At 44.5% G+C, this 16,193-nt stretch overlaps 1 protein-coding gene, 1 long non-coding RNA gene and 2 other non-coding genes across 4 annotated transcripts; 1 reads left to right on the top strand and 3 right to left on the bottom strand.

The window, feature by feature from the left end:
• Positions 1 to 449: 449 nt before the first annotated feature.
• On the bottom strand, positions 450 to 10,151 carry LOC131275351 (uncharacterized). The gene is made up of 2 exons (XR_009182786.2): positions 9,802 to 10,151; positions 450 to 2,973 (listed from the first exon to the last, which is right to left on the bottom strand). It is a non-coding gene; the product is annotated as an uncharacterized lncRNA (long non-coding RNA).
• On the bottom strand, positions 3,906 to 3,978 carry TRNAR-UCG (transfer RNA arginine (anticodon UCG)). Its single transcript has one exon. It is a non-coding gene; the product is annotated as a tRNA-Arg (tRNA).
• Positions 9,509 to 9,580, bottom strand: TRNAM-CAU (transfer RNA methionine (anticodon CAU)). Its single transcript has one exon. It is a non-coding gene; the product is annotated as a tRNA-Met (tRNA).
• A 198-nt stretch (positions 10,152 to 10,349) lies between the features above and the next one.
• LOC101441470 (histone H4) lies at positions 10,350 to 10,768 on the top strand. The gene has a single exon (XM_004463523.5). The coding sequence runs from the start codon at positions 10,395 to 10,397 to the stop codon at positions 10,704 to 10,706; it is 312 nt and encodes a 103-aa protein (XP_004463580.1). The 5' UTR covers positions 10,350 to 10,394; the 3' UTR covers positions 10,707 to 10,768.
• Positions 10,769 to 16,193: the final 5,425 nt, after the last annotated feature.

Raw genomic sequence — 16,193 nt, 5'->3', positions numbered from 1 at the left:
CTTCCTGGAACTCTTCTGAGATAGTTACTTGGCTCAAACCTTCATTTCATATGCTCAAAAGATCACTTCCACTGGGACTTCCCTGACCACTGCCCCATTCCCTTCCCTTGCTTGATTTTTCTTGCAGCACCTAGTACCTTTTTCCAACAAGTCTTGATTGAACACCTGTTATGAACAAGGCACTGTCTCAGGTGCTTAAGCTACCTCAATAAAATAAATTAGAAACCTATCACTTTATTATTACTTGCGGTAGAAGAGACAGGCAACACTATATATACAATAAAGTCATTTCTGATAAGTAGTGGACAGCACTCCAGAAATCCTTTCTGAAGGACTACTGGCAATTGGCATCAAAAGTCTCAAAAGTACTCTTTAACCCAGAAGTGCCACTGTTATGAATTTATCCTCCAACATAAGACATGTACAAATATTAAGCTGCTACAGCAATGTACAACACAGCACTCTTTATAATAATTTGTAACATCACAATGTATAATCAGTAAGGGACTAGTTATACAAACTATGTTATTCCAGAACAATAGAAGACTACGGGGCCAATGAACATTATATTGTATCAGAAAAATCACAAAGGAAAAGGTTGCTAAAGCTGCTACATAAAAGTTAAAAACTTCCATTTGCCTCAGAGCATCCCATTGCTAAACAAACAAACAAAAAAAGCAATGTTAAAATACAGCAAACTGGCAGAGTTTGTTTGTCCACATATGACATGCAGTGATTGTCTTCAACTTTTTAACTCATCTTTTACTTTTGTTGGTGATGGGCAAAGGTGAGGAGCTGTAGAAACGTGAGCTGCCTCCAACTCTGTCATATCTAGTGTTCCAGAATTCAAGTTTATTGATGATCTCCTGCCAAAGACTAACAGGGACATACTTCCAGTTGAACAAAGTTAGATTTATTGGCTTGTTGGGGACTGTGAGGGGCTTAGTAATTTTATGTTTGGTGTCTTATTAATTTTTTTCATTGTCTTTTTTTTTTTTTTTAAAGATACATAGATCACACAAAATTAATTTTTGTTTGGAAGGTGAGAGGAACAAAGCAGAGCCATGGCTATAATTGGTAAAGGAGCAGCAGTGACTCAGAGCAGCAAGGAAGGAGGGGACAGCTGGTCATTTTTGTGATTTGGACAATGTTCTTTTTTTTGTCTGTGCTCAGACATGGTAGGGACTGTTCTTGTTTTTTCATGCTTCATTATGGTAGCAGAAGTCCTTTTCTTTGTTCTTGTTCTGGGAAATTGTGTATATTCAACAGAACACCATGGCTTAGCTCTGAATGCCAGGCCAGCTCCTAGCAACCTCAAGGCCCAGCTTTTAATGCCAGATTATTATGTAATTTATAATTACATAATATGAAATTATGAAAATTGACTTTAATATGAAGATTGGTTGACATTCAGCTGGCACATACAGGTGCTTGAGTAATAGATGCTTATTGTTATGTGCCTGTGAGATGTCATGGCTTTTTGTAATGGAGCAATAGTTGACCAAGATACCTAGTCTTTGTGCCATCCAAGTCCTAACAAAAATCCTTTGCTTTTTTTTGTTTTTTTAAAGATTTATTTATTTCTCTCCCCTTCCACCCCACCCCAGTGGTCTGTTCTCTGTGTCTATTTGCTGCGTATTCTTCTTTGTCCGCTTCTGTGGCATGGGAGTCTGTGTTTCTCTGTGTGGCGCCGTTCCTGGGCAGGCTGCACTTTTTTTCGTGCTGGGTGGCTCTCCTTACAGGGTGCACTCCTTCCACGTGTGCCAGCTCCACACGAGTCAAGGAGGCCCCAGGTTTGAACTGTGGACCTCCCATGTGTAGGTGGACGCCTTAACCACTGGCCGAATCCCCTTCTAAATTTTTTGGTCTTTGACACCACGACCCCCCACCCCCATCCCCTCAACTATTTTAGTTTCCTAGGCTGCTCAAGCAAATACCATGCAATGGATTGGCTTGAGCAATGAGACTTTGTTCACTCATGGTTTTAAGGCTAAAAGGAAGTCCAAATCAAGGCATCATCAAGGTCATGCTTTCTTCCTGAAGACGGGCGTTCCAGGGCAGGCAGCTGGTGATCCTTGGCCCTGGGCTCCTCTGTCACATGGCAATGCACATGGCAGCCTCTCCCGGCCTCTCCCTTCTTTTCTGAGTTCCATTGAATTTTAGCTTTCCTGTGGGTCTCTCTTTCTTTGTATTTCATTTTCTTATAAAGGACTCCAATAGAAGATTAAGACTCATCCTGATTGAGATGGTCACACTTTAAACTGAAGAAACTTCATGAACACATCCTACTTATGATGGATTCTTCACACTCATGGAAATGGACTAACTTTAGGAGCATGCTTTTCTTGGGTACCTGTAGCTCCAAATCATCACATTACCCATCTGTCCAGATATACAGTACAATCTACTTCTGCTATATTAGATAATCTACTTATTCATTTGTGTTTTCTGTGTTGCTGCCTTCCCCTTCTCCCTGCCGTGTACCCCCGCCCACTGTGTTCTTAACAAGGATTTTTATACATGCTTTGTTCTCTGTGATCCGTGAGAATCTAGATTCTAGAATCCTAGTGCTCAGAAGAGTGCATGGGGAGGGAGGTGGCACAGGGCAGGTGTACAGTAAACATTTATTAAATTTATGAGCCTGTTCATCCCCAGTCTAGCAGGGCTCAGCTCCCAGGGTTTGTGGTCTACATCCAGGAATCTTTCTTCTTTGTTTCTGTTCTTTCAATTTTTTAAATCCATCTCTAAAGAGTGTTAGGCTGTTTTTCTAAATCCCCTCTCAGAAAGGTTTACACATATTTCAGGGGGTGCTTATGTTTTCATTCTCTAGATTTGAGGACATGTCATTGAGTGCCAATCACCATTTAAGACTCAGGGTATCCTCAGATTGCTCTATCTTTTTCAGTTTTTTTCTCTTTGGCATCTCCCAGCCTAGAAAAGTTCTCTTCTTCCTTTTATCATCCTTTGCTGTCTCTGCAAGGGAAAGAGAAGAAAGCAAAAGAATTTATGTCAGGCATATTTTTACCTTCTTAGATCAGAATGTCTACTTCCCTTAAACACCTGGAGAGGGGTGGAGCCTCTGTGGGAAGTCTTGTTCGTCCTCTGGCACAGCTCAGGGAGGGAGGAAAAAGCTTTTGCCTGTTTTGGGAGGAAACATGAAAAATGTGGGCAACATAAATATTTTTTTCTATTCTTTGGGTATTTCTTAACAAAAACTTTATTCATCTTAAAATGTCCTTAGAAGAGGGAAACAGGCAATAACTTTGCATAACATTATGAAATTGACTTTTTTTTTTGTTCCAGAAATCTTAAAGTCTGGGAACCAACCATCAATTTGGAGCCGACAAATGACTAGAGGAAACCAGATGCAGGCTGGAGACCTAAGAAGGAGGCTTGGGAAAGGAAGACACTTGCTTTGACCTGGAGCATGCACCTACTACTCTCACAGTGATTCAGATACACACATTTTTTATTTGTAGTCAGGCACAATAAAATTGCAACACGACATCACACAACCTGAAAAATTTTTTCCCCCTTTATCCTGAATTATTATTAAACTGTTTAGGCACACAAAATGTGTTTTTATGTATTTTTGCATGACTATCTTCTCTGACTTCCTGTTTACACACCAGTTCCAGAAACAGTTGGGCTTTTTAAATGACCTTAATATTTCCACTCTGTAATTTTAGAAAATTGCAAAAATTACAAAATTCGAAATCCACCCGGTTATCCAATGGCCTTATTTCAGATTGGACTAAGCTTTTAGTCATGACACTGGTTCTCAAAGGAGAGAAGGAAGAAAAATGAAAGAATGGTCTTGTAAACCCCATATACCAAATGTGTTTCAGCTACCTAACCCCAAATGACACATGGCGGTGTATTTTACGGGTAGGTGTAGTAAAAACCAACCACGAAGGGATTCGAACCCTCAATCTTCTGATCCGAAGTCAGACGCCTTATCCGTTAGGCCACGTGGTCCTCCCACACCGGCTCTCTTGCAACACTCGTGAGGTAGAAACAGCTTTCTGCCCGTCCTGGGCATTTCCTACAAGTACTCCGTGACAAAAAGACAGTGGCATCTACGATTCTCGTCACCGGGAACAGGGAAGCTCTAGAACATGTGGGTTATTTGAGGCCACGGAGTCAGACATTATGAAGTACTGAATGAACAATCATTCAGATCTTGGAGTCCATGGCTACTGCGTGGAGATAAAAGTCGTTAGCTTTACGATTCCCGAGGGCGGAAAATAAGTGGAGTTTATGGGACTTAAAAGATTCCAAAAATATTGTATTTTCTCTGCATTGAGGCATATTCAAACATAAATTGACCTAGGGTTTCTTTCCTATTCATGCTCACTCACATTCAGACTCTTAAGTCTTTGGGGTGTCTGCCTGGACCGTTGTCAAGGAAACCGCCTGGCAGGAGGGCTTACCCCCAAGCAGCGCCTGCGCAGTCTTCCAGTCCCCCCGCACGGCTTTCTGCAGGTTCCCAGGCGGGACAATTTCCCCCTTCCCACGCTCTTCTGGAATTTCCCTGTTACGTGACAGCAAAGCAGTTTTCAGTTTGCCCCTAATTTGAAAAGGAAGAGAAAGCTTTTCTAGGGTTTCTCAGGAGTTTAGGGTGGTCAAGGGCTTTTAGAATAGCTCGAGGCTCCCATATATTAAGAAATGAAGAAACACTAAAATAGGATTACCAAAAAAAAAAAAAAAAAAAAAAAGAAAAAGAAAAGGTAAGGCCTTTAATTTTTACACTTACCAGATAAGGTTTTTAAACACAAAAAAGTGCTGCAACAAAATTGTTCTATGGACAGGATATTTTCAGGATTTATAGTGTTCTGTAGAATACTTGGCCTCATAACACGATACAGATTTAAAGTTTGTATACTTTGGGTGGCTGCTTAAAGCCGGTCAGTGAATTTCTGTGACTTCATATACCTTGTTTGAAGATAATGTCAATGTAAGACAGTTCCTTAATTTTCTTAAATCTCAGACCCTGGGAGCCATGGCTCTCCTGGCTCATGTGTGATAGGTCTTGGCTTTGTTGTTGTTATCATTTCTTAAACATTTCAAACTTACAGAATAGTTGCAAGAGTAATGTAAACCCTATACAGAGAATTCCAACACACCCTCACCATACCCAGATACCCAGACCCACCAATATTCACATTTTGCCGCATTTGCCATATCATTCTATCTATCATCAGCTTATCTTTCTGTCTTCTAAACATTTGAGAGCAGGTTGCATACATCATACTTCTTGAACACAATACTTTTATGTACACTTCCTATGAACAAGGATATTCACTTATATAATCACCTTAGGTATAGTCATCAAGTTCAAGAAATTTAACATTGATATAAAGCTTACATTCTATACATTACTCCAATTTATTCTTACATCCCAATAATGCCTTTTTGAGCCTTTCTTCCATTCTCAGATCTCACCCAATATCATGTATTGCATTTAATTGCATACAATGTCTCTTTAATTTCTCTCTCCCTTTCTCCTTCCTTCCTTTCTTTCTCTTTCTTTCCTTGTGGAAAGAACATAAATCTTTCCATTCCACCCCTCTCCAGCACACCATTCAGTGACTTATCCTATTCACAGTGTTGCAGGATTCTCACCACCATCCATTAATACAAACTTCCCTTCCCTCCAAACAGAATCCCTACACTCATTTTGCATTAGGGCTCCATTGTCCGTGCACCCTATCCCTGGTAATCTGCACTCTAATTTCTGACTCTTTGAGTTTGCATATTCTCTGCTCTTTTCTTTGTGGTTATCATGGGGCTTGAACTTAATCTATAACAATCTCATTTTCTTTGACACCAATGTAATTTCAACAGCATACACAAACCATGCTCCTTTGTACCCCTCTGCTCCCCTCTTTGTGTGGCTCATCACAAATTACATATTTATAAACTTATCATTACATTTTATGCATTTGTGACAACTGAATAGCTCCTGGCCAACACATGGGGGCTCTCCAGATCCTCTCTGTGCACACCCCTTGTCTTGGGCATGCCGTGTGGCCCTAGGGATTCCCCTGTTTACACAGGTACAATGCCCCCTCTTCCCTTGGAAGCCGTTTCCTCACCCATCCTGGCACGGCACTGTCTGTCCTCCAGCCAGCAATCCCTTGCCCAGGGCAGCGCGAGTTGACTGCTCTCCAGTAGCCTCTGTAGGAGAGCTCCTTGAGCTGTCTTCTGCACGCAGAGCAAGTTCTGGGAGAGTGAGTCCCTCAGGCTACGTCCAAACAGGTTGCGCCAGGCACACATGCTCCCTGTCTGGGCAGGAGGGTATCTCTGCTACCTCCCAAACTGGGAGCAGGGATCCGCACTGGGAGTGAGCCCCAGCCAATGAGAGTTGGGGGAGGGACCAGGCAGGGGCCAAGAGATCCTTCTAAGGCTTTTAAGTGTTTTTTTAAAATTCATTTGGAGCTCCTCCTGTTATGCATGCCTTTAGCTGTTTTGGGGAACTTTTAGAAAAATATTTCCATGAGGTCTTGCTGGTTGTTCAAAGCCTGTGTCGGGGGACAGAGCCCTGAGGTGTCTGACTTGGCCATCTAGGCCCATTCACGCTACTGTCTTGGCTTTCTTGACTAGTAAGTTAGCAGATTCCAGAGCACAGAATTGGGGCCTTTTTTTTTTTTTTTTGTCTTTATTTATTTTTTTAATATTACATAAAAAAAATATGAGGTCCCCATATACCCTCCACCCCCCTCACCCCACTCCTCCCCCCATAACAACAATCTCCTCCATCATCATGAGACACTCATTGTATTTGGTGACTACATCTCTGAGAAACTGGGGCCTTTTAAAGACTCATTCTTTCTCTGTTCATAGAATAGTATGTGGCAAATACTATGAACTAAAAAGACTGTGCTGAATTCCTTATATGTATACTTAATTCTGCAATCGCCTTTAGTATGGGTATTATTTCTCAAGTATTGCAATACTCAGGTGACAGATGATGGTGGTTAACCCAGGGTGGTGGAGGTGAAAGTGGTGAGAAGTGGTAGTGGTTAAATTCTGGATATGTTTTGAAGGATTTGCTGATTGAATTTGGGGTGCAAGAGAAATAGGGAAGTCATATACATCTCCAAGGTTTTTCTCTTAACAACAAAGTCCTGAGATGGGAGAAGATTGCAGGAGGAGCATTTTGGGGCGTGGAGGAGGGCTGTTAAGATCAGGAGTTCCATTTGGACATATCAAGTTCAAGTTGTAATTAAACATTCAAGTGTAGACAACCAATGTGGAGTGTTCCGTTTATAGGTGAGTGTATATTCACCCAACATCCCTTCTCTGATCCTAAAAATGACTTGGTGGAAAATCAATCAATCAAGGACCAGACAACAAACACGAAAACTCTGAAGATTTTTTTCTAACAGATACTCTGATCATATTACTCCTTTGCTTAAAATTGGTCAATGCTTACCCACTCTCCATCAGAAAATAAAATTGAAATCTGTTTGCATTTAGTACTCATGCTCGTTATGATCTGCCTTTTCCCTGTTTTGAGACAACTCCAGTTGCTTTTCTTTTCTCTCCAAATCCCCCCTTCCCAGAACTTCCCTTTACCCCCACACTCCAGCACACTGAATTATTAATAGTGTTCTAGAAATCCCTAGACATTGTACCTCCTTTATTTGTTTCTTCTGCCTCAAATGCTCTTCTTATTCACCTGGCAAGTTCTTGTTCCTTTAAGTTTTGGCTCAGAAACCTGCCACCTTTCCTTAATTCCCTGTTAAATCTTTGGTTATTGCTAAGAAGTTCACTGAGTTTTCACTTAGCTCTGTAGCCACGGTGATGACTCCCGGTCAAACTCTGAAAATGAAAGTACTGGATTGTTGACATAGTTCCTGGGTAATGACATTATGCTCTACACCTGGACCAGTGGGTCAAGCTGAACCAGGGTGTCACCATGTGTAAAGTAAACATGAGGATTTCTGATGTGCAACTAGCATCTGGCTTGGGGGTGAGGCTGGCAAGTCTGGACTCAGTAGGGCAGGCCCCCAGCTGGAAACTCCCATAAATATAATGCTGAGTTGACATCTCTCAGGTGAATCTACCTGCCTGGAAATCCCAGCAAGAAACAATGTCACAGTTGAGTTTGAATTCTTCTGACCTCAGAAAAGTGCAGTTCTGGCTTTTAAGACGTCCAGCGGATTGGATGAGGATTCTCTCCAGGTTTCTCACGTTAATCTCCTTTATTGACTGTAAATACAATCAACTGATTATAGCTGTAAATCTCATCTTGTAATACCCTCACATTAAAAAGCAGGCCACACATTAACAAGCAGACCAGTGCTCGATGAACAACCTGGAGATAATAACCCAGCCAGGCTGACACGTGAACTAAACCATCACCAGGTCCAGCCCACGGCTCTTCACAGGGCAGGTATGGAACCAGCTCCCTTTAAGAACCTGGGACTCCAAGACTCAAGGAGCCTTTGCTGGGTGAGGGCATCTCCCAGACATGCCTGCAATTCACAGCTGGAGAGAAGGATGCATCCCTGTCATTCCCAAATATGGAGGACAAGAAAGTCATCTCTGGCCTTTGCCTGTGTATCGTTTGCTGTAATAAATCTTAACTATGAATGTGTTGAATCATGTAAGTCCTTCCAGTAAATCATTAAAAAGTGGGTGGTTGTGAGGCTCCTGGGGCCAGCTATCATTTTCCTTTGTTACCACTGCTCTAATTGTATAATCAATTTAAAGAAATATCTTCTTGCACTATACATATTTTCTTGTTTAAAAGCATGTCTAGACTGTGGGCTACTTAAAACTTTTTTTTTTTTTCCTCTTTAGTGCCTAGCCTAATGTCTGGTACATAATACTCAATAAACATTTGAACAAGAAATCATTTCTGAGAGAAAGAAATAGAAACCATTCAACACATATGCTTTACCAACTTAGCACAGAGAATATCTCTGTTAGAGAATGTGAGGGAGAGTAGAGGGCACCTTTACCAGTAGCTCCTGCAGAAGTGGTTTTATCAGGTCAGAGTTCAGTCATGGCCACTAAACCCTGTACTCATTCTCAAAGCTGTTACTTATTTAATCTCAAGGACTTGTACTTGCAAAGATTCTAGGTGGGGAGAGTTAAATGAATTTTATTGCTTTTAGCACTTGGCCACTACTATCTAACAAGTAGTGCTTTGGGAATTATGTAAAGAAGGAAACAAAATTCCAGACCCCAGCTCCCAACCCGTTTTAGCATTTTCCCGGCCTCATAGTGCAACGAAGAAGTGGCATGATAAGTAGTTGGCAACAGTTGCCTTGGCAATCAGAAGAAATCTGGTTTTTATGAGTACATATTAGTCACTAATGGGAACTGTGCTCCTGTGAGAGATGTTCTGTATACTTGGACAGTAAACACTTTCAAATTATTTTGAAGATATTATGTCAATTCCAAATACATTTCTTTGGCATCTGGCTCCATTTTGTTCTTTAATGTTACTGTGAGGCTAAACTACACAATCGTATCCAGAGGGAAAAAAAGCTGCTAGCAGAGGATGGTTTCGATCCATCGACCTCTGGGTTATGGGCCCAGCACGCTTCCGCTGCGCCACTCTGCTTCTCGGCTGTAAGACTCTTTAATTCTCCCTAATGACGATTGACTCATTCCCTACCTAAGCAAACCAGGGAAAGCTCGCCTGTTTATTTCCATGTTTTGGCTAGCACAAATGGCCGATTCTCCATTATATGATTTTGCCACCAACATCCCGGAGTACAGAAGTAAACATTAACAAACTGGTAAGTTACTGGGGGCAGAGGTGCGGGATGGCTGGATATTTACCTGAAAATGATATGTTTCAGTGCTTAGGAAAGAGCAAACAAGCCAGGCTCGGGCCCCGGGCCTTCGCGCTGCCAAGAATTCCACCACGGACTCACTAAGTGCCTCTGGAGAAAACGCTTTTGGTCAGATTCGCCTTGGTTTGGTGGAGAAGGGCTAAGGCCGGCAGTTGATAACTGCGCTCTTGGCCGCCGGGAGCGGAAATGTGGGAGGAATTTTAAGTCGGGAGCAGAGCCGGTCCCTTCGCATCCCAACCGAGGGGAGGCGTCACGGTCGTTCCAAGGCATCCCCAGCGGATTACCAGTGAGCAATGTCCACTTACGCTCGGTCTCACCCTGTCGTTTGAAAGGGGCTGAAACTCCAGGAAGCGCAGGGAACGCTTCCGGGGAGGGAGGGAGGGCGCGGCGGGAAGGGGCGGGGCCGGAGCCGCCATGACGTCACCGCGCTGGGCGGCGAGGGGCGGGGTCAGCGGGTCGGAGGCACGTTCCCGCGCGCGCGCCTTCGGTTCTCAACGAGGTCCGCTCCCTGCAAATATAAGCGATTTGCCGGTCGCTTAGTCGCATTTCTGCAAAGTTCGCTCGGTTGTGTGAGAGGCCATGTCTGGTCGCGGCAAGGGCGGGAAGGGCCTGGGCAAGGGCGGCGCCAAGCGCCACCGCAAGGTGCTGCGCGACAACATCCAGGGCATCACCAAGCCCGCCATCCGCCGCCTGGCCCGGCGCGGCGGCGTCAAGCGCATCTCCGGCCTCATCTACGAGGAGACCCGCGGGGTGCTCAAGGTCTTCCTGGAGAACGTCATCCGCGACGCCGTCACCTACACCGAGCACGCCAAGCGCAAGACGGTCACGGCCATGGACGTGGTCTACGCGCTCAAGCGCCAGGGACGCACGCTCTATGGCTTCGGCGGCTAGGCTGGCTCTTTCTACCGTGTCCATATATTCCAACTAAAGGCCCTTTTCAGGGCCGCCCACAATCTCGAGTAAAAGAGCGTAACGCACATCTGCTTCTCCTTGCAGTTGTATAGTGGTCTGGTCTGTTGATTGGGTTTGCGCTAAACATTTTGGTTGTAAATAAAAGTCTCGGAGCTGGTCTTGGAGTAAGGGCTCCTGTCGCCACCGCCATTCCTGCCGTGGCGGCCTGCTGTGAACAAGCCTTTCGTTGTTAACGCTCAGGTGGTAGTGAGGGGCTTGGCTTTATCACCTTTGCTTTGGGGACTTTGTTGCTTTTGAAGTGTTTTCGAGGCCGTGAGCCAGTAAGGTGAAGTCGGATTTAAGTGCCCCTGGCGGAGGCTGCCCCGGCCATGCGCCCCCTCTTTCCAGGGTTGCAGTGCTCAAAATGGCGGGGAGCGGGAGACAAAGCCCGAGGGCGGGCGGCCGGCGGCGCGGCTGGAGAACAAAGGGAGCTGGAGAACAAAGGGAGCGGGCGCCGCGGGCCTCCCCGGGCCTCCCCGGGGCAGTCCCCGGGCTCGGCCCCAGGCGGTGGTGTTCGCTGCCACTCCTTCCTGCTGTATAAGCTTTGCACAAAAAGCCGTGGGGGAAATTAAAATGCAGGGAGAGCTGGCAAGTGTTAAGTGTGTACCCTAAATGCGTTTGGCTTTTCGGCTTGAAAACTTTAAAGCAGAAAAGTAGGTAGGAATGATGAGAATGAAATGCGTTTAATGAAAAGCAATGTCAACATCACCTGAATTTTAGCAATTGTTAAGCAGACCCAGCATTTCTTGCAGTGCGTCTGGCAGCACAATATTTCACCCGAAATTATGAAGTAATTATTTAATAGGGAACCTCCCATATAATCACAGCTAACTAAATCAAACCATGTTCTTTAATATCTAATATTCGGTCCACATAAAAAGTCCCCAGTTTGTTCCAGATGTCTTATAGCTGGTTTGTTCAAAAGGATGCAATCATGCCTTTGGTTCTGTCTTGATTTTCTTAATCCCGCCCATCCCCGAGGCATCGTTGTCGTCTCCCCCTCCCCCCTCTTTTTTTACATTGATGTGTCAAGAGACTTGCCAGGACAGTTGCCTTATAGTCTGTCCCCCTTCTGAACTTTGTTTCTGAAGGGGTATTGTTACTTGTTGTCTTTACTTTGTGTGTCTCGTAAACGAAGTGATTTCTAGACTTTATTGAAATCAAGCTATTTTTTTTGTCAGAACAGTTCAAAAATGACATCAAGAGTGGATGATGTCTGATCCAAATTCAAGATACTAAAAGAAGTTACTGGGTTAAGGTGGTAATTCCACTGAAAAATCCGGTTTTTCCTTCCTGTGACCAGAAAGTAATCTATAGGGGGAAACTTGAAATCGGAGTAAGGAAAGAGCATGCGGAGTGGAAGGAGGAGGTATTATAGAGGGTATGGCCCTGTCAGGCTTTACTGATAAAGTGTTGGGAAATTATTCCAAATGGAAGGAAGGCGGAATACAAAAGGCCCATGGGAACAAGGAGGCATTGTAGCTGGACTGAGGGGAGGAGGGTGGAAGAAATGATGAAGGTGGGAGGTAGGTGGAGGGGAAGGTGGGTTGTTCCTCTAGGGCCTTGTAAGCTAATTAAATACTTGGGCTTTTACTCTGAGTGAAGTAGGAGCCACTGCAGGGTTTTGCACATATTTTCACATGAGCTATCTGGATGCCCATTGGGGAAGAGACCGTGATGGGGACAGGTGGGAGCAGGGTCATCACAGTAGTTGTGGTAGGTTACAGTCGGGTCACCACAGTCACCCAGTTGAGAGATGACAGTGGCTTGGACCAGTGTATCAGTGGCGGAGGCTGTGAAGAAGTGGCTGGATTCTGTATATATGTTGAAGGTAGGGCCAATAGGATTTTCTGAGGGATGAATGTAAGTTGTGAGAGAAACAGGATTCAGGAATGATTCCAATGGTTTTAGGCACCACAGCAGGAAAGATGGAGGTGCCAGTTGCTCAAATGGGGAAGACTGTTGTCTTAGTTTCTCCCTGCTGAATCCAATGCTATACAATAGGTTGGCTTAAAGAATGGGAATCATTGCTTCACGGTTTTGAGGCTAGATGTCCAAAATTGAGGCCTCAGCAAAGTGATGCTTTTCCCCTGAAGACGGTGACATTCTGGGGCTGGCTGGCAGTGATCTTGGCCCTTGCCTTTTCTGTTCACATGACAATGCACATACCTGGCTGCATCTTCTCTTCTGGGTTCCGCTGACTTCCAGCTTCTAGCCTCCTGGCTTTTCTTTCTGTGTCCAATTTCCTTGGCTTATAAGGACTTCAGCCATATTGGATTAAGGCCCGCCCTCATTCAGATCAAAAAGACCTTAATTAATAACATATGCAAAAGTCCTGTTTACAAATGGGGTTCACACCATAGGACCAGGGGTCATGCCTTTTGTGGGGGACATGACTCAATCCCCAACAACTATGGAAGGAGCAAGTTTTGGGGAGAACCACAGGTTTAATCTTATTCATGTAGAATTAGAGCTGTCCATTAAATATCTAAGAGGAAGATATGAAATACCCAGTTGGATATAATAGTCTGGAGCTTAAGAGAGAGATCTGCGCTGGAAACATAATTGGGAGTTGCCAGAAAAAAAAGCCTGAAGATCAGGCGAGATCTTAGGGAAGAGGGTTGACAATGAAGTGAAGCAGTTCAAGGCTGGAGCCCTAGGTCAGAGAGAAAAGGAATGCTTGTTCTGTATTCATGCATTCGTATTCATAATTTAGTTTTATGTGTGTTTTCTAATTTTCAGAACCAATCAGAACACGTTATCCTTATTTTACAGTCATGGAAAAATGTCGTCAGTTGTAACTGGATTTTGTCTACGTTCTTGACTATGCTGTAGAAATGAATTTCAAGAGCATATCGGGTGAGTTAGGCCAATAATTTATTCAGGTAGGGAGGGAAGAGAAATGGGAGAAAATAACAGATCGTGGGTCCCAGGTAGAAAGGAAAGGGCTGGAAAGTGATAAAGCAGGCTGATTGACACACTACAATTCCCCATTACAGATTATAAATCCCCGGGTTTACTAGTGTGTTGATCCATGCGGGGCGACACGGCGAGAGCAAGGCACACAAGGCAGGAACAAGGCAAGACCCGCACCAGGACTGGCACGGGGACAGGGCGAAGGCAAGAGAGCAAGAGGGCTTCCTGCTGGCTTTTTAAACCATTAATTATTCCACCCCTTTGCTAATGGCAGGGGAGGACAGCAGCGATTTGCTGTTTTGATTGATTACCCCACCAATCAGTCCCTCAGGAGGGCCCAGTTTTGAAGTCCTTGGGAAACATCTGGGGCTTCTCCTGGCTCCCGGAGGAAATCTAGTTCTGAGTGGCAGAATCTTTGGGGTGGGGGTGGGGGTCTTCCAGCAGCCATCTTGGGGTTATTGATGGCCACATGGACTCTTTGCCGGGTTCCAGATCCATCTATAGATACCATTTCTTACTAGCCGATTTCACAGTGGTGATGAAATTGGATCTCTTACTCAGGCCTTGAAAATTAGAGTCACAGGAAGATCCAGGCACACCCCCTTCCCCAAATGCGCCCTCCTGAGCCTGTTTGTGCATGCAGTTCCTGGTTGTTCTCAGGGGTCCTGAAGCTTGTTTGTGGAACTCAGCTTGAAAGCCCTAGCTCTGGCATTGCCTCTCCTCCGCTGATGTGGCTGCTCCTGGTATCCTCTAAGGTGACCTTGAGAAGGCTGATCTCTGAATCTGCTGGCCTGATGTGTCCTTTTGCTGTGACAAAATAAAATCAATAGCTCAGAGCTTTCCCCTGAACCAGACACATGACTCAGGTCCCGACTGGACATATCTCATTTCTTTAACATTTCTGTTAACATCCCCTTTAAACAGGGTTTTCGACAATACCCCTGCAAAACAGCTCCTCTCATCACCTTGAATTTAGTAAGTGGCAACTCCATCCCTTCTGTTGGAGTCATTTTTTGTTTCTCTATTTCTTCCCCACCCCATACTCCATCTAGCAGTAAGTCCTTTCAGCTCTACCTTGAAAGTATAAGTGGAATCCACCCATTTCTCATCCCCGCTGCTACGGATCTGGTCAAGCCACTGCCATTCCTCACCTTTGTTACTGCAGCCCACTCACTGCCATGTTCTGCGTTGCTCTCCTGCTTTTACACAACAGCCAGAGAGATTGCAATGGAGTGTAATTTGGATCATGTCGCTCATCTGCTGAAAATCTTCCACTGCCTCTTTTCACTCCAAGTAAAAGCCCAAGTCCTTTCAGGGAACTACAAGATCCCACTCAATGGCCCTTGTTACCTCTTCAGCTTCAAGTTCCCATACTTGCTCAAGTTCACATGCTCCCCTCTCCTTTTGAGCCCAGCTCTACCGGCACCTTGAATTTCCTCCAGAAGGCAAAGCACACAGCTCTCAGCGATTGTGTGCTGACCATCCCCTCCGTGTGGCATCTTGGCTCCCCATCTCCATAGGAGTTGCTTCTCCAACTTCTTGTGTCAGGAGCCTCCTATTGAGGCTCTCCTGACCACACTTTTTAACACTACAGCAGTGGCCCTCTATTATCCTTGTCCATAGTGGCTTTGCTGGCTGCCTTTTTCTTTTTTTAAATATCATAAGGTGCTTTGCTAGAGTATAACAAAATATTAAGTATAATTTTCATTGTGTGCATTAATTCTATGACTGGAAGTTTAGGCTACTTATAATAACAGAATATAGGGAAACTTGGCCCAGCGGTTAGGGCGTCTGTCTACCACATGGGAGGTCTGCAGTTCAAACCCCTGGCCTCCTTGACCCATGTGGAGGTGGCCCAGGCACAGTGCTGATGCGCGCAAGTGCCCTGCCATACAGGGGTGTCCCCCGTGTAGGGCAGCCCTGCGTGCAAGGAGTGCGCCCCGTAAGGAGAGCCCAGCGTGAAAGAAGTGCAGCCTACCTAAGAATGGCGCCACCTACACGGAGAGCTGACACAATATGACACAACAAAAAGAGACACACATTCCCATGCTGCTGACAACAACAGAAGCAGACAAAGAAACAAGATGCAGCCACAGCAAATAGACACAGAGACGGGGGTGGGGCGAATAAATAAATATTAAAAAAAAAAACCAGAATATAAATGCTTAAAACACAATAGAAGTGAGAAGTTGGTACAATTTTAGGAGAAATAGGCAAGAAATCTCTGCTTTAACTCTGCTACTTCCACCGATTGGCTGAGCTGGCTTGGAGATACTTTCAATATTGAAATGAAGGGATTTTAACAAATCAGTGGTTCCAAATGCTTATCCATGGGTAGTATTGTCTGTGCCAAAAAGTGAGCCTAATCTATAAACAAGGGTAAGGCCAATCTAGAATTATCATCACAAAGTTCAGCAAACACAAGGTGTAACCATAAGTTAAGTTTACAGTAACCATAAACAGGGGTGGACCACTCTAGCTAGCTTCAGTAATTTCAGGTATTAACCTTTT

The sequence above is a fragment of the Dasypus novemcinctus genome, chromosome 22, assembly GCF_030445035.2.
Source record: "Dasypus novemcinctus isolate mDasNov1 chromosome 22, mDasNov1.1.hap2, whole genome shotgun sequence".
Classification (NCBI taxonomy): Eukaryota; Metazoa; Chordata; class Mammalia; order Cingulata; family Dasypodidae; genus Dasypus; species Dasypus novemcinctus.
Note: the sequence above shows the minus strand (reverse complement) of the source record. Positions and strands in the feature narration are given on the sequence as shown.